Source organism: Rana temporaria, chromosome 13 (assembly GCF_905171775.1).
Source record: "Rana temporaria chromosome 13, aRanTem1.1, whole genome shotgun sequence".
Taxonomy (NCBI): domain Eukaryota; kingdom Metazoa; phylum Chordata; class Amphibia; order Anura; family Ranidae; genus Rana; species Rana temporaria.
Window position 1 is genome coordinate 80,360,983 of NC_053501.1, and position 25,416 is coordinate 80,386,398.

Genomic DNA, 25,416 nt, shown 5'->3' on the forward strand with positions numbered 1-25,416 from the left:
TAAGATCTCCAACAAATAACCCACTTTGGTTTAATCAGAATACCCGTACGCTAAAATGGAGTTGCAGAGCGTTAGAAAAAAGATGGAGGAAAGATCCCAATCCCATTACTAGTGAGGCATATACGGCAGCTCTAAAAAAATATAAAGTTGAAATAAAAATAGCCAAAAAAACACACTTAACAGGAAGAATTAAGTTGGCAAAAAATAAGGCCGCAGAATTATTTAAAGTTGCTAATAGCCTCGCAAACCCTATCTGCTTGGACACTAAGGAGGAACTTTCTCTGGAACTGTTTGAGAATTTAGCAGGATATTTCAAGCAAAAAATTATAGATATAAGAAACAATATACCTGATTCTTGCTATACAGAAAGCTCTCCTGTGTATGAAAGGATACGTTTTACTAGTTTCTCTGCGGTTACTAGCGCAGAGATTTTGACTATCCTCTCTTAGAGCCTCGTCCTCCTCACTTGATCCCTGCATTGCGCAGTTGGTGAAGGACTCCGCTTTTGCCTTGGCACCATTTATAGCAGTATTATCAGTATGTCCTTTGCCACTGGAATAGTGCCAGGTATTCTGAAGCAGGTGGTAATAATCCCCCTCCTGAAGAAGTCTAACTTGCCACGATCCGATTTGAGCAATAACCGACCTATTTCTACCTTGCCTTTTTTAGCTAAGATCATGGAGAGAGCCGTGGTGTGGCAACTTCAGCCTCATTTGGAGTCTAATACCATTTTTGATGATTACCAGTCTGGATTCCGTCCTGGTAGAGGTCCAGAGACAACTCTGATTAAAGTTCAGGAGGATTGCCTCTGGGCCTTGGACAGCAATGAGGCTTCGGCATTGGTACTGCTGGACTTGTCGGCTGCATTCGATACCATCGACCATACTAGACTGCTGGAGAGGCTGATGTCTGTGGCTGGGCTAGATGATATGGCATTGACATGGATGGCCTCATTCCTGCAGGACAGGGTTCAGAGTGTAAAACTGGGGACGTTTCACTCATCTAATAGTCCCCTGTTTTGCGGGGTCCCCCAGGGTTTGGCTTTATCGCCGATCCTGTTTAATATCTATATGCGGCCACTGCTGTATATCATACGGCGCCACAACCTCCGCTTCCACGTCTTTGCAGACGACACCCAGATTTACTTCAAGCTGCCCAAGAATGAGGAAGCCCAAGTGGATCTGGCTTCATGCTTAGAGGAAATACAGTCCTGGATGGAAGCCAATTATTTAAAACTAAATGGCTCGAAAACCGAATAGATCATCCTCAGTAATCAGAGCAAAGTCAGTTCGACTGACTGTCCCCCTTGGTCGACTTCGTTTATTCCATCTCTGTCTCCGGCCACCCAGGTTCAGGACTTGGGAATCATCCTAGACTCTAAATTGACACTAAAGGCGCAGGTAAACCAGGTGGTAAGTTCTTGTCACTACCAATTGAAACTTCTGCGTTCCATATTCCATTTCATCGATGAAGCGGATAAAGTACCCATGGTCAATGCTTTTATCGGCAGTCGGCTGGACTATTGTAATGCTCTATATATGGGGCTTCCAAAAACCATCTTGCACAAGCTCCAGCTGATTCAAAACGCCTCAGCAAGGCTACTAACGTGTGTGGGTCGTAGGGACCACATCGCTCCATCTTTGAAAGCACTGCACTGGCTACCCGTCACCGAACGGGTTTTGTTTAAAGTGGGTTGTGTGGTGCATAAAGCCATCAATGGGAAAGGTCCAGGGTACCTGCAGGAAAAATCTGCCCTTTTATGCTCCTAGCAGATCATTGAGATCTGCTAATCAGGCAAAATTGATCATTCCTAAATTCAAAAAAGTAAAATGTTGAGGGAGGACGTTGAATGTACAAGGAGACACATTTTGGAATTCCTTACCTCTATATATGAGACTTGAGAATGATCTATTAAAGTTTAGGAAATTTTTAAAAACTTTTATTTTCACAAGCTTATGACCCAACTTAGGGTCAGACATATCTAATTTTTCTTAAATTCTGTTTTTATTTGGTTTTATCATTGTTTCACTGTGTACTAGGCTGAGAGATCTTCTAATGTATATGGGATATGTTGGTTATGAGCGCATCAAGGCCCTCGGGTAAAGACTGCGCTCTCAATAAGCATTTTTATAAATAAATAAATTACATTGCCAGGGAAAAACCTGCCTAACCTACTTATTTTAGGTCACCAAGAACTCCCAGTTCCACACTTTAGTGCACCTTTCTTAAGGCCCATACACACGGTAGGACTTTTTGCCAACAAACTTCAAAATAAGCAAGATTTCCAAAAAATCCGACCGTGTGTACGCTCCATCAGACAAACTTTTTTGCTTTTCATCGGACAAAAGTTCGCTCTGCAACAGTGTAATAGATCTAGCCAGTTCCCCTTTAAACCTTATATATTTTGGTAAACATCTAATGTAGTGCATAGGTATGGCTCTAAATCTAAGTTATTTCAGCTTCTATTTGTAACATTGCTGTTTGGTTTACCTGTGTCATGAAGATTACTGAATGAGAAAGGAATAAGACATATAGTTTTATGATCTCACAATGACTGCAGTCTTTTATTTAGCACTAAACCAATGATAAACTTGGTAAATCCTCAGTATCAGATATTACATTTTTGTAAGTAAAAATGTTAAATGTTCACTACTTTTTTTTCCACTGATCCATTGGTATTGAAAATTAACTAATGAAGCATGGGTCAGTATCCCACAAAATTGCTTTCAAATGGTACTACTTCAAAGAACAAAGTCCATATTTTCAGTTTTGCAAAAGGAAATTGGAAAGCAATAAACGTGCCTTTTAAGCTTCAAAGAATTGGTTGCTCAGATAATGTGACATTTGAAACTCCAGTAATTATGCAAATTACTCATAGCAAACACTGTCAAATCTGATTATATCATTAAAAAAATGAGGTGAGGGGTGAATGACACAACTTGCATGTTGTAGAAAGGAATGCAATCATTGGCATGGTTGTTATTTGTTTTTTATGTATAATTACACTACCATTTATACTCACTGTATTCATGTAGTGTTCATTGAATATTGATGTTTGTAACTTGTTTTTGTTTTTAATTGATATCACTGTGCTATTGCTATGTAAGTAGAGAACACAACCTAAACATTAGAACGTTTTTTTGAAGCTAATGAGGGGGAAAATATCTTCTACAACCATATGGTTGTGTGTGTTACTTTCGAACTCCTGCTGTAAAGGTTACAATTTTACCCTTATGACCTTATTGCAGTGCTGCTTATGCTGCCTTTAAAAGGGCACTCCCGACAAAACAAGTTTTTCTTTTGAATAGAATGGTGACTCTCATTGCCTGCTGTGTCACAGAATCTGGAAGTGAGGTAAAATCCTCCAACAGCAATAAAAATGAAATATAAATGAGAATAGGGATATAGACCGCAGTAAACACCTTACCGATGTTCAGACTCCCTCCCCAGTTTGTCCAAATGTAAAGTTTTGTCTAGAGTTCAGTTTTAAGCACTATCAGACTTATTTAAATAAACACTAAATAAAAATGTAAAACCAGTGACTGCTGGTTATTTAAAATGCTTACCTTAGGAAAGCTTAAAATGGCATGCCCCTGACACCATTAACATGCTGAAACTATGAACATAAACACTGGGAGGGAGGTGGTAAGGTGACAAAGTGCTAAAAACACATCAGCAGTGGGTGGTATGACTGCCCTTATTCTCACATATATCCTTTAGTACTTCAGCAAATCCCAAAGCTTGAGTGATCTAATATGCAAATAGTGACTTCAACTTCTCCAACGAACTTTCCTATTCCTTTGTGTCACAAAAGTGTGGTGGGCATCTTCATGGGCTAATAAGGAGGTAGAAAGGACAGAGGGTCAATCATTCCTTTTTCCTTCTTTAATAGCACTTATTTGCGTTTAGCAATTTTTAGCACATGATTTTGGAACATTTTAAAGTGAATGGCTGTGCAAAATAAAAACCATAACATATCACATTTCCCAATGCTCTCTTTACAATTGCTGTTAGATACTGCATATTAAATTTTTATTTTGCCCAGATATGTTCTTTAAATTTCTTGGCTTTCTGGGTGGCAAGTCTTTCTTTTTGAGGCAGGAAAGTAGAAGTAGTTGAAGTAACGTGTAGAAATAGTTCAATGATTTAGGCTAAATAACATTTGCAGAGTCACGCAAACTATTACATTTCTTGTTTCATTGCAAATTCTACAAGGGAAGTAACATTTAATAAAATAAATACACATAAAAGAGGACTACATTCCCACAGCACTAATATTTAGTGGCAATGTGTAACCCATATCAACCATTTAGATTAATATTTATAGATCAGAGTAGTGAAATTATATTTTACTTGGTTATAGTAGTTTACCGCCCCTTGTTTTTTGCCATCATAAATAAGCCTATGTGTGTTGATCCTGTTGGTATAAGTTAGGAGAAACAGTAGCAGCAGTAGTGCTAGGAACTGGGGATCAGTGGGGAAAGTTTCACAAAATAAGATCTATAAACCAGTTCTGCAAAGGTAAGTATAAAAATAGGTCCATGTTGACTTCATTACCCTCCACCCTAGACCTAATCTAAATAGACAATTCTTCAGAGAATACTAATAGATCCTGGTTTTATATTTTTTATAATTGCTATGGGAATAATTTACGGAATTTATAGTGACATGGTACATTTGTTATGGCAGTCAAACAAATGTTTTATTTAATTTTCCCTGAGAATAAAAGACAAAATTTAATCATTGTTATTGATAACTAGTCCACTTTTGTTTTCTCTTTGCTTCCACCATTTATATAAATTAGATCATTTGTTTGCTTATTTTTTTACTTATAAATCCATGTAGAAAACTGATAATATGCAATTGGCCTCCTTCGAGGACAGACATAGGAAAGTTAGTTTTAGGTGTTTAGTTGTTTATTGGCTAAATAAAGCACATTCATAGGTCAATGTCACCTTGAGCCTGCCTTCCATAGTAGTGTGTGCTCTGTCATGTACCCATAGCATGCCCATGCTCTCCCATGTGTCTACTGTATTCAATTGATTTTACAATTAGCACTTGTTGATATAGGCATGACCAAGAAATGTGACACCTGTTACAGTATGTATGTTTTGTTTCAGGTTTTGATATAAGCATATAATTACACCCACAAAGTGCCAACATTGCTTCCAGTGAAGAAGGGATTGAGATATGAAGATTTGTGGGTTCAGTCATCCCTGCTGGGGCAAACTTCTTAATAAATAAAATGTCTAATAGTATCACATTCACTAATAAAAAAAATCTCATGGGCATGAACAATCTCAGCCATTATATATATATATATATATATATATATATATATGTAATATAATATGTTTAATGTTAAAGCTCTAACACTAAATGCAGAAACAGATTTGCCCAATAGAGGAACCCATTTCTCCTAATTATTGTGGCAGTGCCTTCACAAATCTTCATTAGGACCCTAAAAGCATGATGTTGTATAGCTTTGCAGTGTGTATGTGTAAACAGTATATCGTGTCTTAAGGGTGTATACCTCAGGCCCACAAAAAAATTCAGTGTGGTTGATTTACTAAAAGGGTATACAACCTCAAAATGACTTTTAACTTTTCTTAGTGAATGACACAAAGCTGTACCAATTTTGTTCATCCAGTAAATCGACCACACTGTTTCATGTTTCTGGAAAACACACAGGAGAACTGCAGTAACAAAGAAGGCAAGCTTGTCTTCTGAGTAAGAATGTTTGTACTATAATTGAATCAGTGAATTAAAAGTTGAAGTTTAGGCATGCCAGATTATACACTTTGCATTGAAGGATAAGCAAGTGAAGACTGCTACTGACTCTGCCCTTGAGTCCCCGGTTCCTGTATAACTGGTGTGACCTTTAAAAGGAATTCCAACGCTCCTTGTTGGATTTCTTATTTTATATTTTGAAGAATGCAACAAGAAGAGTCTTGAAAACCTCAAGGTAGGCAGGCATTAAGACTGGTACTATATAGTATTCATCTAGGATACTTTTTTTCCCTAAGATACATTACTTTTGTGGAACACTGTGTGAACTATTATAGCCTACAGTGTCAGGACTTTATTGTGTCAGGGTTTCAATATGGTGCCAAAAACGTAAACAAGGTCTTGACCATTTTGCTGGATTTCACTAGCTACCAGGGAAGACCAGCACTTAACAGATGCGAGATGGTCTGTGGGTTACAACCATAAGACCTTCCATTTTACCAGTTATTATAAACATAAATTAAAATGAGCAGCTTGGACCTTATTCTACAAGTGGGCAACTCTCAACTTCAGGCTGCATTATTTATGAAAATGCTTCAATTAGGTGATATTTTGTGTTAATTGTTTCTGTTTAAAATAACTCACTGTGGGCAATTTCTCACAGTGATTAAATATTATTCCTTGAGATAATGTAGTTTGGCCTATAACCTAATGCAGAAGAGTAGAAACTTCTTGACTGGAGTAATATGGGGAACTATGTGTGTAGTGCTTGGTCAAGTATTGCCATTTTTACCCAGCATATGAGAAATGTTTTTTACTGGAGTAATAAAAGTCAGCTCCCTCTGCATTAAAGCTGGCCTCCAGGTTTCATTTAACTTTAAATAGTTTGTTTTGACCATGCTTCCTCTGATTGGCTGCACTCTGCCTGACTTGATTTTGTTTCAGAAGATGGACAGGAAGTCCTCATCCCACTTCCAAAACACATCGCTGTATTCTATGTCATTGAGGCTACATACAGTTCTCCCAGCCACCGCAACTGTTAGTTAAGTAAACAGAAATTTTCAACCAGCTTAGTCCAAAATAACTATTTAAAGTTAAATGAAACCTGAAGATCAATGTTAATATAGTGTATTGTACCCCCTGCAGGTAAGTGGGTTTATTTATGTAATTGATTTAATTTGTAATTTTTTTATTCTTATTTATCTCTTACATTTACTTCAGTTTTTCATCCCAGTAAAAGTTTTTCTTTCTTTCTTGTTCATTAGGAGAGACAGGATTCAGAGACAATTGGGTTATACTGCGGCCTACAGAAGGATTTGAACACTGGCAACAAAATAACAGTGGCCAATCTAGTATAACCCTTTACACTCCCAGCATGCTTCTGTTTTTTGCTAGTGCCCTCGAAAGATGCATGTCTTTTCTCTACTGAGAAAAGCTTACCTGTTTTTCTAGCCATTTCATCTTCAGCGTTATGTTTTTTTTTTTTTTTCAATCAAGACTTCATCTGCACACTGCTTGGACTGATATATTTATGCATTTTATAGAGATATCCAGATTGGTGTATTCCCAGAAAGAACTTTGGAGACTGGACTGGACAATTTCAGGGCCTGCTTGGAATGTGACCTTCAAGCACTGGGCTCTGCGTTCACACTTTCCAGACTTTTTTGGTGTGACACATTCATTAATAAGTAGACATGTGGGCTGAGCATCAGGAGCATCTGAATATCTTTTTTAGATGTGGCGGACGCCATTATTTCACCTGTTTCCCTTCGGTTTCCAAGGAAAGAATTAATACGCTGAGCAACTAAGTGCTGCGTCACTGGTTAGAGTGTCACGCACACACACTCTGCTCTGTTCCCTTTCAACTTTTCAACATGAGGTAGCATCTTACTGCAATTGCTCTTATTCACAAGAGACATACGGTTTCACCTCAGTTAGTCCTTGCTGCCACCTACAGTGACCTGGTCACCTCCAGTCATAAGAACTCCTCTGCTCTCGGCAGCTGCTTCATGTGTACCCAAGGGTTGTACAATAAAGAAACTAAAGTCTAAAAAGAAAATTCATGCAGCCACATCTATGAATTGGTAAGCTGCAGTATAATGCTTGCTTTTGGGTTTAATACCGCTTTAAAATGTATTTTATTCGGATCTAAAAATGTTGCATTGAATCCACCAGGTCTCAATAACTTCCCCTCATAAGGGAGACTTTATAGCCTCTGTGGACCAAGGATGAGCTCAGACGTCTTTGGGTACAAGTCTGAACACGCCTGAGCTATTCCACCAGGAAGCTTTCACTGCAGATTGCCGATCATAAGTGGCCGAGGAATACCCTGCCGCCGCATGTATTCATGCCTATTTGGAGTATCCAAGCGTCCCTTAGCTCTCTTTACTGTGGATATCAAGGATGGCTACTTGCAAGCCCCCATCTTTCCAGCACATCAGAACTACCTCTGTATTTGAGTAAACAGTTGGCACATATTTTGAATGACCATGTAATGCAACAGTTCAAAAATGCTAAAAGGTCTCAGCTGGATCTCTGAAACGCCTTCCTTGTCTACGCAGCAGGATTGAGATGAAGGGCGTTCGGGTGATATGTTTAGCTTCAAACTGGCCCAGGTGAATGTGGTACTGATTTGATCAAACTGTTGACAGAAACCCTATAGGCTCCCCCAGATCAAACAGATCTTCTGTCTAAAGGAAGGGTCTAAGACTCCTTCATGGTCACTGGCTTTAACTGCATTGATCTGAAAGCCCTTGTTTTCTTGTAATTCCCCCCGCTGTTAAAATCTAAGATGTCTACCACCTGCAAGATCTACCATCACACATGGAAGACTTACTTATAGTGCAATTAACAAAGTTTTTACCCCATGACTATTTTATAATTAGGTCTGGAACAGCACCTGTCTCCAAATACCATAAAGAGGCAAATTTCTCAACCATTGCAAATCTCTCAACCATTGGTTAAGACATTTGTGCTGGGTGTGTCTCATGTAGCTCCTTCTGTGCAACCACCTGTGACTCCGTGGGATTTGAATTTGACCCTTTCAGCACTTAAAAACCTGAGGAATGCTGATAATGGAAGTGGGAACAGCAGGCTGGCCACTGTTTTTTTTGTTGTTGCCAATGTCCAAATTCTTCTTCCAAATTGTATTCTGTGTGTGACAGTGTACGCCAGTTCTCTCAGAATCCTGTGTCACTTAATAAACTCCAAGAAATATGGTAAGTAAAACTATAGCATGTGGGAAGTCTAGATATACTGTATATGAATATGAAAAATAACAGTGGGGGGAAAACTAATTTGCAGTATTGGATATTAAGGCCTACTGCTTAAAACTAGGGACATGCATAATTGAGTGGTTTCACCATCATATTGCTAAACTTTCTAAGAAAAAAACCCTTGCAATGTAGATTGCAATGGGCAAAATATCCACTTTTTCTTTCATTAACATTTTTATTTGAGGTCAGAAGAAGGAAAGTTGGACACACCCAGGGTTGTGTCAAAAGTAAAGAGACCATACTGTTAAAGCTGGAGGCAGGCTTAGACATGAGAGTTGTATGTAGAGTTGGAACAGGGGGACAGACTGGGCATGCTCTTGCAGTACCAAGAACAACCAAGGTATTAAAGCATCATAACACTTATAGTTTTAATAATTTCACAGTTTTGTTTGAAACTTTTTCTGTAGTATGCATAGACCCTAACTGGTTCAAATTGCATGAAAATTGCTGCTTAATGCCATTATTGCAGTTTAATTAAACCACGTGTTGTTTTCTGGGTAATGCTGAATTTTTGTATGATCTGTAAATAAATGTGTATGAGTACCTTAAGAAGCACAAAAAAAAACGGAACAAGAATAGTTTAAAATAATACTTTATGCTAATTTGAAATAACTCAATGTGTGCTCACTGAAAAGTTTCCTTTCAAAATATACATGCTACATGTGACAGGTAGGAACAAGCTTTGACATGTATGATAGCTACCAGCAGGTATAGAGTTGATGGGTGCTGACAAACTGGCAGAGAAATATAATTTGCCTAATAAGACATTTTTCAATATTTACAGCTGCGACATGCTCTACAGAGTCAAGCAAATCCTTTTTTACTAAAATATAACCTTTTATCAATTCTAGCTATGGCAGTAACTGTAAAATTATCTAAACAGGGTATCATAGGGAACATATATTCTTCTCTACAAGAGATAACTAGAACCAAGGGTAGCTCTAGACAGTGGCGTAGAGAATTGGAGACACTTAGTGATAAGGAGTGGGAGCAACCTATGAAGAACTTATTTGGGGTATCCCTATCCTACTCACAGTGTTTGACACAGCTGTTTATTTTTTATAGAACTCATTATACTCCTTTGAAGCTGCGTTCTTGGGGCAAAGCACCTACATCAACTTGTCAAAGATGTACTACTGATGTAGGTACACTTAGGCCGCGTACACACAGTCGGTCCAAACCGATGAAAACTGCCCGAAGTCCAGTTTCATCGGTCCAAACCGACTGCGTGTACGGCCCGTTCGGTCTGTTGTCCTTCGGACCAAAATTTTAGAACTTGCTTTAAAATCGAACCGATTGACCGCTGCCCGATAGGTCCGAACCGATGGTTAGTACACAAAAGCATCAGTTCAAAACCCGCGCATGCTCAGAATCAAGTCGACGCATGCTTGGAAGCATTGAATTTTTTTTTTCAGCACGTCGTGTTTTACGTCACCGCGTTCTGACCTGATCGGTTTTTGAACTGATGGTGTGTATGCACATCAGGCCACTTCAGCGGTGAACCGATGAAAACGGTCCGTCGGACCATTCTCATCGGTTTGGATCGACCGTGTGTACGCGGCCTTATACATATGTTGTGGCGTTGCCCTAAATTGCATCGTTACTGGTAATGTGTATTTAATACTTTGAATTCCTTGGCCCGGATTTAGATACAATGGTGTATCTATCCCCGGGGCGTAACGTATCTCAGATATGTTACGCCGCCGTAAATTAGGGCGCAAGTTCCGTATTCAGAAAGAACTTGCGCCCTGTGTTACGGCGGTGTAACGTATGTCGTCCGGCGTAAGCCCGCCTAATTCAAATGTGGATAATGTGGGCGTGTTTTATTTAAATTTAGTGTGCCCTACATCGGCATGCGCCGTTCGTGAAAGAATCCCAGTGTGCATGCTCGAAAATTACACCGCAAATCGTCAATGCTTTAGACGTGAACGTAACTTACGTACAGCCCTATTCGCGAACGACTTACGCAAACAACGTAAAATTTTAAAAATTTGACGCGGGAACGACATCCGTACTTAACATAGGATACCCCTCATATAGCAGGGGTAACTTTACGCCGGAAAAAGCCCAACGTAAACGACGTAAAAAAATGCGCCGGACGGCCGTTTCTGAATCGGCGTATCTACCTAATTTGCATATTTGACGCGGAAATCTACGGAAGCGCCACCTAGCGGCCAGCGTAAATATGCAGCCTAAGATACGACGGTGTAAGAGCCTTACGCCGACCGTATCTTAGTAAAATTCTGGCGTATCTTGCTTTCTGAATACAGAAAGAAGATACGCCGGTGCTTCGTAGCACTTGCGCGGCATATCAATAGATACGCCGACATAAAGGCTATCTGAATCCGGGCCCTTGTGTTTTACACAGGTTAATTTTGATCCAAAGATAGCATTGTTAGGGATTGTACCAAATGATACTCTCTCAGCTAAAATGCACGTGATGTGGCTAAGAACTATGTATATAGCTCGTAAACTTACTTTACAAAAAATGGATATCAAACCACCCGCCAACAATAGATCAATGGATTAAAGCAATTCAGAGAGGAATTGACATATAAACAAAGGAAAATTGTGAACATTTGGCATTGGTGGCTGGTAATTCTACTTGTCTGAGCAGTCAGTTGAGCATATTAATGATAATGAGGAAAGTTAATAATAAGATCGAATATTTGTGGAGGATAATTGCATATGTATATAAACACTGTTAAAATTCATTAATTTAGTTGGAATATTTAGGTCAGGTTTATAATGCTGCTAATTCTGTCAAGCCCAAGGGGTGATTGATGGTTCTGAAGTGATGGAGGGACTTGAGTGATGATTGAAATATCTGGTGAGCTTAAATATGTGTTTGTTTTTTTAATGTTATGTTAAAATGGGGTATTTTGAATTGTTTTATGTTGTAATGTGTTTTTGTTGTACAATCAAAAAAAAATAATATATAAAAAAAAAAGTTGATGGGTGCCCACAGCACATTCTTCTGTGTGATGTAGGCTTTAACTGACTACTGAGGGGCAACCTTCATTGCATTGTGGTATGCCACTTAGAACTTTCCTGGGCACTTGTATTGCTTACTGTAGTTCAGGAATTTGTATACTGCCAACTACAGGGTTTCAAGGCGCTTCCAAGGCACTGAGCAACAGCAGATTTTCAATGAAATTGTGATGTCTGTGTATAGTATGCAATTTCAAGCTTCTTTTCTGCCTGTCACATGTTAATGGCCAGTTTTCTGTAACAAATATAAAACTTTTGAAATGTGTTTTTTCAGCAGTTAAAAGGGGTTTTCACTTTTTTCAATGGGGAGGTTTAAAACGTTTGTCAATTTTTTATTTATGCCTGTGAACCCATTCACAGTTTTTACCTTGAGGCTTTTGTACCAGGACAGAGAGTAAATTGCATTTACAGTAGTCACCAGAATGGAAATAGAGGGACAAATCTAATGAGTGCACCTACTCTATTGATAGCTATCTGAGAGAACCCACTGTATGATATAAGATATACAGTATATGTATATCACAACAATATAGAAATGTATACTCATCTTTTTTTTTTGTATGAAGTAGAGATGAAGTGACTCAGATTTACACTATGATGCACATCCACATTGTACGTGCATTTTTTTTTTTTTTTTGATGTTTAAAGGGGTTGTAAATTTGCTTCCTTTACCTTAGTGCAGTCCTCCTTCACTTACCTCATCCTTCCATTTTGCTTATAAATGTCCTTATTTCTTCTGAGAAATCATCACTTCCTGTTCTTCTGTCAGTAACTACACACAGTAATGCAAGGCTTCCTTCCTGGTGTGGAGAAAGCCTCTTGAGGGGGGAGGGGGGAGCAGGAGTGTCAGGACGCCCACTAACACACAGCTCCTTTCTCTATCTGCAAAGTAGAGAGTGTCCTGACTTGCCTGCTTGCCCCCTCAAGAGACTTTCTCCACACCGGGGAGAAAGCCTCGCATTACTGTGTGGAGTTACAGACAGAAGAACCGGAAGTGAGGATTTCTCAGAAGAAATAAGGACATCGAAAATCGAAAGATGAGGTAAGTGAAGGAGGACTGCACTAAGGTAAAGGAAGCTATTTAAGGGAAAAAAAATCCTTTACAACCCCTTTAAAGCCCATCACAGACTATTCTCGCAGCACTGCTTTGCTTGAGAAAGTCTTTATCTGGTGATGATGCAAATTGCAGGAACTGTGTTCCTTTTCAGCCACATACCGCATTCTTCTTCCTTTGAGGACTCCTTTCCGAACCTATAGCTATCAAGATACTATATGCATACAGACTGATCTTTTCTGCTTGAGAAATAGAGCATCCTTGCTACATTTTTAGCAAATTGCAGTTGGGAGGCTGAACTATAACACTATAGACCATTTCACTTTAATGTCCAAATATCAACAATCTTCTATATCCAATGAGGATTTCTCTTCACAAGTCGTGTACATGACTCCTGTTTTGTCTTTATTGCTGTGAAGGAATATTTGAATCATCGGAAATCAAGGTAGCTGCAGATTGCGATGGAAGAGTTATTAGTATTAACATTTAATTACAAAATAGCTTTTTAAACAATTATCTGATATTTTATGTTTTCTCAAAGGGCAAAACAGCTGCCCCAATTGTGGCATGGAAGCTTATTTTATTTATAGTGGTTAGTTTACCTTTGTGTGGAAGAAAGCTAGTATGTTTATAGCACAATATAGCAACTACTAAGTTTAATTTGGTTCTAAATGTGTTAACAACACACATGAAAATGCAAGGTTTGCTTGTCTGCTAGCTTCCACGCCACCAGCATTAAAAATATTTATTTCAGGCTAATATAAAGCCTTGTACACACTATCGGATTTGCATCGGACAAAGTGAACTACTTTTGTCCTAAAGCCATTGGCCGTGAACTTGTATTGCATACAAACGGCAAAGAATTGTCGGCCAACAAACACGAAACTACATGGTTTTTCAGATCTTTAGCGCCACCCTTTGGGCATCTTCTGCTAATGTTGTGTTATGGTGAGCATTGCTTCTGAGCGTGCGTGTTTGTACTTTGCATTTTTGTCTGACGGACTTGTGTACACACGATCGTAAAATCCAACAAGACACATTTATTGACGGAAAATTTTAAAGCATGCTATCCAACATTTGTTGGTGAAGCATACAATCAGACAGATTTTCCAACAACAGCCTGCTGTCACACAATTCCCATGGGAAAATCCAATTGTGTGTACGGGACTTTCGAGAAAAAAAGGAAAAACTATTTGTATCCAAGTAGTAGTATAATATCACAGGATTTAGGATAATTTACTCCAACACTTGGGGCTGCGTTGTGTGGTTACAAAAGAGTTTTGCAATTCCTAAAAGAAAAGTATGTTTTTTCAGTGAACACATACTGTATTTATTGGCGTATAACACTTACTTTTTTACCCTGCAAATAGTGTGTTAAACGCCAATACTGCAGTTTGGGCTGCCTCGGAGGGAACAGGGAGGGAGGTAGAACGAGCGCCGGTAGATTACATACAGCGAGAATCTCCTGTTTAATCAACGGTCTCTGTAATAGGAAGTCCAGTCTCCTGGGCCAGTGTTCTGTCTATCATAGAAGCCAATCTAGGAGGCAGGACTTTGTATTAAAGAGGCCGCCGAGTAAGCAGGAGATTCTCGCTGTATGTAATCTGATGGCACTCCCCCTCCCCCCCCCCCCTCTGAGTCAGCAGTAATTTGAGGTGAGACTGCAGATGGGCATTTGTCAGGCTGCATTTATTGCAATGGTTTGGCTGCATTGATGGGTAATAGTGAGGCTGCATTGATGGGCACAGACCCTTATTTTGCTTCAAAATTCTCCATTTAAAATTTACGTTTTTTCCTGAAACTTCCCTCCTAAAATTAAGGTGCGTCTTATAGGACGATAAATACGGTTATTTTTATTACTTTCACAAGTTTTTATGCTAGCTCTTCTTTATTTTTGGTGCCGTATCAAATGTAAATATTTGTAGATTTACAAGTACATGGATTACATCTATGGACTGCCTGTTGGTCTATCCAGTAGTAGATGAAGGGGCAGCCCACAGAAATCTGTAGAGCCAACTAGTGTCTGCCCAGTACTGGCACAGCCAGATTGGTGAGAGCATAAAAAGCTGAGCAGGTTCACTGCTGGTCTTTTGGTTGCCACCATAGAAGCTTCTGTTAGAAGCTTTGCATTTTTTTATGTTATTGTAGAGTACTCAGCATTAATGGGCTGTCAATACACCACAATTGTGTAACCCCACGCACAATGCTTTTGTTAACAAATTTGTGCATAGCAACGCACAGTATGTGCAATGTGGTGCTTTGTCCACATTACAGTGTATTGGGGCATTATTCACAATGAATGGCAATGCTCTGCTGTGCGGTGTAGTAATGTGAGTGTTTTTAGCACTTTACCACAACTGACAAGTCTGAGTGGACCCTTAATGCTTGACTTTTTTTGCGTAGATCTTTATGCATGCTTTTGTGTTGTGTTTTTTTCCTGCTGTTGTTTTTCTTAACTGCTGATATTTTTTCTTGATTTAATGTGCAGAATGTACATGAAATGACAACATAAAACATTTTGAAATATGCAAAACTACTTATTGTGCATAGACCAGTTATCTGTCAGTATAGTATTTTGAGTTTTGGATATTCAGTACTAAGATGTTTATACTTGATTTGTTGTAGCATGTGCTTTGATCAGATAAGGGGAATTCATCGTAGTGGATAAAGCTGGTTAAATATAGTGAACCTGTAGAAACAGTCACACTACTAAACCCATGGTTCCAGCAGAAAGGTGATAGCATATGCATCCCTTGTTTTAGAATATTATAATCCACCATTGCCTGTAACTCTTCCAAAATTGCTGCCTTTTGCAATATATGCATTACCATAGGCATGCTTCCCAGCCTTTCATGTGGTAATACCCAGGTCTTTCCTTTAGGTCACTTGGTTGCCAGATATATTAAAGTTGAGACACTGCATTGGCTTGCTGGGTTGGGACCTAAAAGTGCTGATGGCACAAAGAGGAATCTGCTAATGGCCTATCTTGTAAACTTTCTGCTGGAACCAAAAGTGTAGTACAAGTGTTAGATCTACAGCTTTCAAGAGTGTCTTATTGCATTGAGTGGCAGTTACAGCCATTATAAGTCTAACAAGTTATTTTTCCAGGTCTCTCCTACCGCTCACCCCAGCTTCTCTTGCCCCACAATTTAATATAACTCAGACACCCTCCCCCAGGTGCATACTTGGCTGCCTGACAGCGGTGATCTGCTCTAGTGATTACCCTCCTCCAGGCAGAAATCTTCTCCAGTGCTGCACATTGGGTCCCTATAAACGCGAAAGGATTGTGCTCATACACTAGGGATGCTAGGTGTAGGAGGCAGCCAATGTCATATAGAGATAAGTAAACAAATTAGTGGGTCATGATTGGGTTAAGTTTGGAGGCTAGTGAGGGTGAGCCAGTGGGTTTTTGTATGATTGTCAACTTGACTTTTACGCCTCCCAATGTTAAAGGGAATCTCAAGAGTAATGGCTGTAAACATTTTGGTTTGCCTAAATGTTTTAGTTTTTTTATACTAGTAACTAAAATATTTTTTGCACCAAGACATGTTGATCCTATAGATTTTAATACTTTTTAATACATTCTGTTCTAAGCAACGTTGGCTGCCGTTTTCAGATAAACACGACCTGCCATAGCTACTAATTGTGAAAGTTTTACTAGACATTTAAAATGAACTTTGTGTATTGTACATTCAGAATATTCAAATAATTTGACTGGTGTTTATTTTGGGTTCTTATAGTTGAATCCCTTCTGTGATCTTAACATAGAATATTGTGGTGATGTGACTGAAAGTGCACTGTGTTTACAGGTTGCATGTAATCATGCAATTAACATACAGTTCAACTGAATGGCTGACAGTGCAGCCATCTTGGGTAACCACAACTGTACAATGCAGTGTCCATGCATCTATAAGAAACTGTAATATGCAAATTTCCACCATGTTGTATTACACTGATACAAAGCTATTTTCTGCAGAATTCGATTTTCAAAGACTGTGCCATTGTTTTTGTTCTTTTTCTTTGTTTATGGTAATGCAACAAATTCCATTTTCCATCAGCAAGTCAAATTTGAATGCCATATTCAATTTAAGTGTATTCATTCTATTCCAGCTCATAGTAACAGCCTCCATCAGAAAACTGCTTTAACATCGACTTCGAAAAGCCAGGATTGTTAGCTTTACTGTTGCCCAACTTTTCAACTACTTGATTCAGAAATTTTAAGTGTCTCTGCTTATTTTTGATCTTTTGTTTTTGTCCATGCAATAGCTCCACTATAAATTGGAAGGGCTTAAAGATGAACTCAGGAGGAGTAGAGGCTGCGAAACCAGAGTAACTATTACTGATCAAAGGAGCTGCTTCCATTCGCAAAAAAGATGCTTTGCGCTATGAGTTTGAGCTCCTTACTATACTTCGTGAAGATTCCTGACTTCCATTTTTCTTCCTTAGCGCTGTCTTTCCACTAACATTTTTCTCTTATTAGCTTTTCTCTTGTGTCCTTTGGATATCTGTTTTTCCACGCTAGTTCTTTACTAGTCTACTTGTTTATTTTTAGGACTCATTTGTGTTGTTCTAGTTTCATTTCACATTTTCTAGATGTGTTTCTTTTAAGCACACCTACATGTTCTGTATTCATATGTACTTGTCCAGTCATGGATGTCCATAGTTTGTAGAAGGTGTTATTTTGTAGGTGCAGTTTCTTGCATATATCATGATTTTATGCCACCATCACTTCACTGACATTTTCTGTCGTCCGTCCTGATTTTTGGTTCAGGTTATGTTTCATAATTTCAAAAGCACATACCTAATTATTTATATCTCATCTTAAAGGATGTGCTAATTTATTACCATTGCAATTTTTTATAGTAGTTAGTAAGTGGCTTTAATTATAGTTGGTTCCAGCGCTCTTAAATTACTTACTAAATCTAAAATGCAAACTGGGTTATATTAAGTTGCTATAAGTAAAATTTGTACTTGTATTTAGAAGACTATAAGGGGCAGATGATAACTAAAATTATTCAGGGATCAATCTGTGATCAAGTAATTTAATTATAACATTCTGCTGGAAAGTATATTGAAATATTGATGCAAATGTTGTTGTATGTAAACATGAAACAACGTGTGTATGAGAATTAATACATATCTAAATAAGGAGGAAAGCCAGAAATTGCCTTTATTACACTAATATATCACTAAAAGCATTGCTTCCTCCATTGTACTATTCCTGTATTTTAACATGATGTACATGAACTTTGTGATAATAATAAAAAGCCAGTTAAAAAGAAAACTGCTGCACTTTTCCACAATTGGCGCGTTCTCTAAATTAATAATTTTGCTTTTAAAGCAATTTTTAATATTTTAATTATTTCTGGTCATATGACATTCTTCATAATCTACCTTGAAAACCTCCATATGTAAGTTCAATGAAAACAAATCTGAACCAAATCAATAAGATGCCATGTATATTAAATGTTTTTTGTTTTTATTTTAAACCTTGTTTTTCCAGGAAGGACAATCATAAACCACCATCAGTTGCAACATTACTGTCATAATTTGTTCCATTACAGCAAGTAGGCTGTATTGCTTGGTAGAATTCAAATGTTGTGTGGTTGTTATGATGTATTTGGGTTTATGGGCTGGCTTCTGTCACAGATTTTTTCTTGATCTGAAAATGTATGATTCCAATGTACATGCACTGGAATCCCAACAGTTTATTTTAGTCAATCGAATATATTATAAATAGCAGAGCTATATTTTGGGGTGCTTGACCTCAAAAGATACTATGTAGTATTTAAAAAAAAATTACTGCCAGTTTGCATATACTGTATGTTTCTAAATATATATATATATATATATATATATATAAATTTATTGTATTTACATTTAAAGCAGTTCTAATTTGGAATACATTTGAATGGTTATTTTTGCATAACTATCACCTTGTCTTTAAAGTTACTAAGTACTAAATAATTTCTAGGAGCCTGCCCATGAATTTCCTTTTTTGCTAGAAGGGTTGCAGCACATTGCTGGGCAATGCGTTACAAGTCACTATGGCATTTAAGGTCATACATGTGTGTGTGTACTCTGCTGTCATTGGTGATATACTTGTTGTTGTCTTTTCAGGTCCAGTCCAGATGTAGCAGCAAGGAAAACATCCTCAGAGCAAGTAAGTAATACACTTAAACTGTACTATTTAACATTTTCATATTGTGTTTCACCTAAAGAAGACCTCAATTTCAGAAAAATAAAAACAGGATGTTCAAACCCTCAATTTGCTCAATGACATATTTTGCCATTCCAGAGAAAGGATGCTAATATCTTGGCGATGCTTAATGTTTCCACCCTCAATATTAACATTTAAAAAAATGTAAAGGCGAACCAACACCAGACACTTAACTCTGGAGGTGCTGAGGGTTTGCAGGGTATAGGTACAAAGCAAAGCGCACAATTAAGCGAAGGAACAGGATAAATGGCTAGTAGTATCTGGTGGCAAATCAGAACACTGGAGAAAGGAGGAACAAAATACCAGCAGTTAGCATCAGGTAGAAACTGATTACTGGGATCTGCTGGGAGACATTCTGGTAGACATCCAAACTAAAACCTTCTGCTCTGGAAAGCACAGTTACACCAGCAGATGATCCTGGTCCTGACAGGCTCTGGAGCAGTGCAGGGCTGCAGGCTGGAGAAAGTTCCTGCTGGCATTGAATCAGGGTAAAGCTTTTAAATGGGACAACCATACGTACCCATGGCTGCTTCTTGGCAAGTATGGCCTGGTGGGGGGTTTATTGATTGGCTGAAGACCTTGTGAAGAGGGGCTGAAAGCTTCATGTTGGGAATGGTTGTATTGCACCATCCTTTGAGGTTGGCTTGTGTGCATTTCAGGGGTGTCCTTTGAGTCCTCTGATATATGCATTCACAAACAATCCTTTATCACAAGGTTAGAGAGTGGGCCATTGTGTGCAGTGCCTTTGGGCATTTCTGATAAGCCTCCTCTGAGCATTGTGTCCTATGCTGATGTTGTGTCTGTTTTCATCTCTGGGATGGAGAAGGCAGAGAAGGTGGTCTTGGTAATGAAGCAGTATGCTGAGGCATCTTACTAGGATAAGAGTGAGAGTTTTAAAATTTATAAAACAAAAAAAAAAGAGTGAGAGTTTCTGCATGGGAGACGAGGGTGAAAGCTTTGAACTTCCAGATGCTTTCCCAATCCCGACTGGAGATTATGGTTTTAGGCATAAAATATGTAAATGGGGGGGTGTAGTAGCGCTTGCAAATATAGAACTAAATAGTAATAAATTATTAAACACAGCAACGTGTGATGATGGACCAGTATTCAATAAATTATGTTCCACTCCTACTTCCTCCAAGACTCCTCCCACATCAATTGTGATGTGAAGGATGGAAATAGTGAATATTGATGAAAGTGAAATCCAACAATTTATGACTCAAACAAAAATGTAAGTCATATAAATAATGTGTGAAACAATTATATCGACAAGTGATATACAATAAATATTAAATAAACACCGATTGAAATTAAAAGGTGTAGGTGAAAAATGAATAAATAGTCCAAAAGACATGCATAAAAAAATTGCACCTCTATTAGTGCCAGTAAATGTGAAAATAATGTTCAGGTAAAAAAATATAATGTTCAAGACAAAAAACGTTGTGTTTAAAAGTGACAAATAAATATATTCATAAAGTGCTTGATGAAATAAGGTGCTTAATGAAATAATTTCCAACAAAGTGCAATAGTGCTTGATCGATGCTGCAATCCAATGCACGATCCTTCCGTGTAGTAGTGCAGATCAAACTTAGAGAAATCCTAGCCTCTGACCTCAAGGAAGGCTATTCAAGCCTAAATGTAGTAAAAATGGAGACCAGCAGGTATAGCTATGGATCCCGGACAGCCCAGCTTGTTTCCAGCACCCGTCCACAGACCATCCAGACCATCAATAAAAGCAAAAAGCAAACTCCATGGTGTAGTATATACGGGTAAGGTTTAATAAACAAAACAGTATCACTCACAGTTAAAATCTCTGTAAACAGCAGGTGGTTACAGGAGGCCTAGTAACAAACAGCTGATCTCCGCTCTCGGCCACGAGCGGAGATGACGGCACTTCTCTATCCCCTGACGCGTTGCGCGGCTGATCGACGCCGCTTAATCATAGGTATGAAGTGCCATGGGTGAAAAGGTGACTTATATGAGGGCTGTGATTGGCGCTATACTCAGTAAGTAAACATGAAAGTACAGAGCGCCAAACAAAATAAAATAAAAGAAATAAAGCGGATCCTATGGTATCTATTTGAAATATACACCCAATGTCAGTAATGATGTATAACTAATAATGAATTGCGTAAGTCCGTAATAAGTCCCTCTAATAGATAGTGTTCATATAATGAAAAAACAATGTTGAGTAGGTAATATGTACAATGGCTCCCTCAAGTGGACTGAAATAAATAAGCAATCAATAATTATGCAATGGATACCTGGTAATTAATGCTTAAGCCAGACTATGATTGATAATCTGCTCAACATATAAAATCTCAAGCAAAATAGAGAAAATATAACAGATCATAGGGCTTCTATTCGGAGTATAAACCCAATGTTAATAGTGGTATATAACTAGTAATTAGTAAATTCCATAAGTCCATGATAAATTCCTAATGTCCATACATTGGGAAAACAAAAAGGAGTAAAAAATAGCTCCCTCAAGTGGAAGGAGATATATATGCAATTAATACTTCACAATGCATTGCTGGCAAACAATGCTAAAGCCACAAATCAATTACATAAATCCACCCTTAATAAAAGGATTCAAGTAGCGCTGGGAGGTAAGAAATATTAAGAAAAATATGGTAAACAGGGTACCAAAACTTTTAAAATTATTGACATTTTTAAAAGAATACCTATAAATATTCTTAAAAGATTCCAAAAATTCAGGGCACAGGGAAAAGGGTAATATGACATAGAATAAAAATTGGCAAATATTCTAAAACCTAAAAATTTGAAATAAAACAATTAAGATCAAACTCTATGTTGTGCCCATTGGGGGCCAAAGTGCACAATTCGTGAATCCATCGAGATTCAGCCTGGCTAATTTTTTGCACTTTGTTATCCCCCCTCCAATGGGTTTTATATTTTTCAATTCCCCATACTTTTAGAGAGGAGGGGTCTTTGTTGTGACACCGCTCATAATGACGAGATAGACTGTGTTTTGGGAATCCGTTTTTTATATTTTGAGTGTGTTCACGCAATCTTTTCCAAAGAGGCCGTTTTGTTCTACCAACATATTGGATTTGGCATGGGCACTCTATGAGGTAAACCACTCCTTCCGTTCTACATGATATAAAGTCTTTGATTTTGTACTCTCTCCCTGTGAAGCAAGATTTGAAGGTTTCTTTTTTCTTTTTACTTTCTTTGGTATGTTTACAAGTGAAGCAAGTCTTACAAGGGTAATAACCCTTTTCATTAAAAACTATTCTTTTCAGGGGGATCCAGAATTTTTTTTGCAATTAGATCTCTCAAGGTTGGGGCCCTCCTATATGTGAAAAGAGGTCTCTCTGGAAGTATACTTGTCAAATGGCGATCACCCTTCACAATATGCCAGTACTTTCTACAAATGGTTTCAACCTGTTTGTGTTGTGCACTGTAGTCCATAATCAAGGGTACCCCCCCCAGGGAAGGTATTAGTTCTTGCTGAGTCCTGAATAAGAGAATTTCGATCCAAGGCCACCACATCTTGTATTTTTTTATCAATAAAATCCTGTTGGTAGCCCTTCTCTATGAACCTCTTTCCAATAAAATCAGCTTGTTTTAAAAACGTATCTTCTTTAGTGCAATTTCTTCTAAGTCTTAAAATTATTTGGTCAGGGGACAGGGAAAAGTTGATGGATTTTGGTTTTTATCTTAATACAAATAAGAATATTTTACTCTCCTGGGAAATCAGTGATGAGAAAATCAATTTCCTTGACCTCGAAATCATTAAAGAAGGAACAAATTTGAGAACTCAAACACATTTTAAAACTGTGGACAGAAACAGCTACCTACCTCTAGATAGCTGTCACCACTCACCTTGGTTGGAAAACATACCGAAGGGGCAGCTTTTAAGACTTAGAAGAAATACACAGTACTAGGGACAATTTAGACAGAAGCCAGTTAACCTACCAGCATGTTTTTGGAGTGTGGGAGAAAACCAGAATACTGAAAGGAACCCCACACAGGCTGGATTTTGTGGTCCCTAATGTATGTTAGTATACCACTTCCCCACCGCCGGCCGTCATATAATGTCCTGGACTTTAGGGGGGATATCTGAATGATGCCTGCAGCTACAGGCATCATTCAGATATCCTTTTTTTCAATCGGCGATTCTGCGCACCAAAAGAATGATCGAAGTGGCAGGTCTGCCACTTGATCGTTCTTATAGGCGACAGGATGGGACGTCTCCCCCTCGCGCCGCCATCCGGTGCTTCTCTGGGCTCTCCCGTGCCATCGGGGGCCTGGAGATCGAATCGGCCGGCGCCGGATGGCGAGGATAAAGATTTCCGGTGACCAGATGGTTCAAACCACACATGTGAGGTATAGCCGTGTGCGACAATTTTAGCACTAGACCTCCACTGTAACTCTAAACCGCTAACCTGTAAAACAATTTAAAGATGGAACTTTTTAAGTACCAACGTTTGGCGCCATTCCATGAGTGTGCGCAATTTTAAAGCGTGACAAGTTAGGTATCTATTTACTCAGCGTAACATCATCTTTCACATTATATATACATTATATATATTGTTATTTTTTAATTCATGAAACCGTTATTTTTTTCCAAAAAAAAGGCATTCGAAAAATTAATGCGCAAATACCGTGCGAAATAAAAAGTTGCAATGACCGCCACTTTATTCCCTAGGGTGTCTGCTAAAAAATATATATATATAATTTTTGGGGGTTCTGAGTAATTTTCTAGCAAAAAAAAATATGATTTTTACATGAAGGAGAGAAGTGCTAGAATAGGCCCGATATGGAAGTGGTTTAAATAAATATATGTTTCTTTTGTGTGTGTATATATATTTTTATTTTGTTTTTCTGGCTAAATACAATCTTCTAGTTGTGATATCAGCTGATGTAATTTTGTTAATGGGTACATATTTATTTTGTATATATGGAAATATGTTTTTCTTAAGAAGTAGTAAGTTTGTTAGTTTTTTTTATCAACAGAGATGTACTGTGGGGACTGAAGTGTTTATGCACAATATAAAATCACTGTGATTATATTGCCATTATTATTATCACAGTTGTGTGAAAAAATATTTGCCCCCTTTCTTTTTCTTTTACTTTTTTGCATATTTGTCAAACTTAAATAACTCAAAAATCAAAAATGTTTATTATTACGCAAAGATAATCCGAGTAAATACAAAATGCAGTTTTTAAATGATGGTTTAATGTATTAAGGTAAAAAAGCTGTTTAAAACCTGCCTGGCTTTATGTGAAAAAGTAATTGCCCCCTAAACGTAATAACTGGTTGTGCCACCCTTGGCGGCAACAACTGCAATCAAGCGTTTGCGATAACTGGCAACAAGTCTTTCACATTGCTGTGAAGCAATTTTGCATCACTCTTTGCAGAATTGTTTTAATTCAGAAGAATTGTTTTAATTCAGCCACATTTGAGGGTTTTCCAGCATTAGTGGGCTGTATAAGGTCATGATAAAGCACCTCAATTGGATTTAAGTCTGGGCTTTGACTAGGCCAATCCAAAACCTAAATTTAGCTTTGTTTGAACCATTTGGAGGTGGACTTGCTGTTGTGTTTCGGGTCATTGTCCTGCTGCATAACCCAAGTGCACTTGAGCTCGAGGTCACAAACTGATGGCCGGACATTCTCCTTTAGGATTTTCTGTTAGAGCTCAGAATTCATGGTTCCATCAATTATGGAAAGTCGTCCAGGTCCTGAATCTGCAAAGCAGCCCCAGACCATCATGCTACCACCACCATGTATAATGTTCTTATTATAAAACGCTGTATTCCTTTTATGCCAGATGTAACAGGACACACACCTTCCAACGGAGCAAGTGCTTTGAGAATACTGCACTTGCCCATCTAAGTTGCGGAAACGTAACGTAAATAGGATACGTTACGCCCGCTCAAAGATGCGCCGATCTACGTGAATTTGGCCCAGTATCTCTGAGAATATTGGGCCAGATTCAGAAAGGAGTTACGACGGCGTATCTCCAGATACGCCGTCGTAACTCTGAGTGTGAGGCGTCGTATCTTGATGCCTGATTCAAAGAATCAGATACGCCAGAATTTGTCTAAGATACGACCGGCGTAAGTCTCTTACGCCGTCGTATCTTGATTGCATATTTACGCTGGCTGCTAGGGGCGCTT

General features: G+C 38.3%; 1 protein-coding gene across 20 annotated transcripts in view; it reads left to right on the plus strand.

The window, feature by feature from the left end:
- GPHN (gephyrin) overlaps nt 1-25,416 on the plus strand; it is a 780,484-nt gene that overhangs the window by 644,208 nt on the left and 110,860 nt on the right. For 12 of the 20 annotated variants that reach the window (XM_040333276.1, XM_040333277.1, XM_040333280.1 and 9 more), the window contains 2 exons: nt 17,314-17,376; nt 19,168-19,210. In XM_040333276.1, the coding sequence (XP_040189210.1) occupies nt 17,314-17,376; nt 19,168-19,210 (106 nt within the window). The remainder of the gene's footprint in view (nt 1-17,313; nt 17,377-19,167; nt 19,211-25,416) is intronic. The other 8 variants (XM_040333279.1, XM_040333282.1, XM_040333287.1 and 5 more) reach the window with 1 other exon arrangement.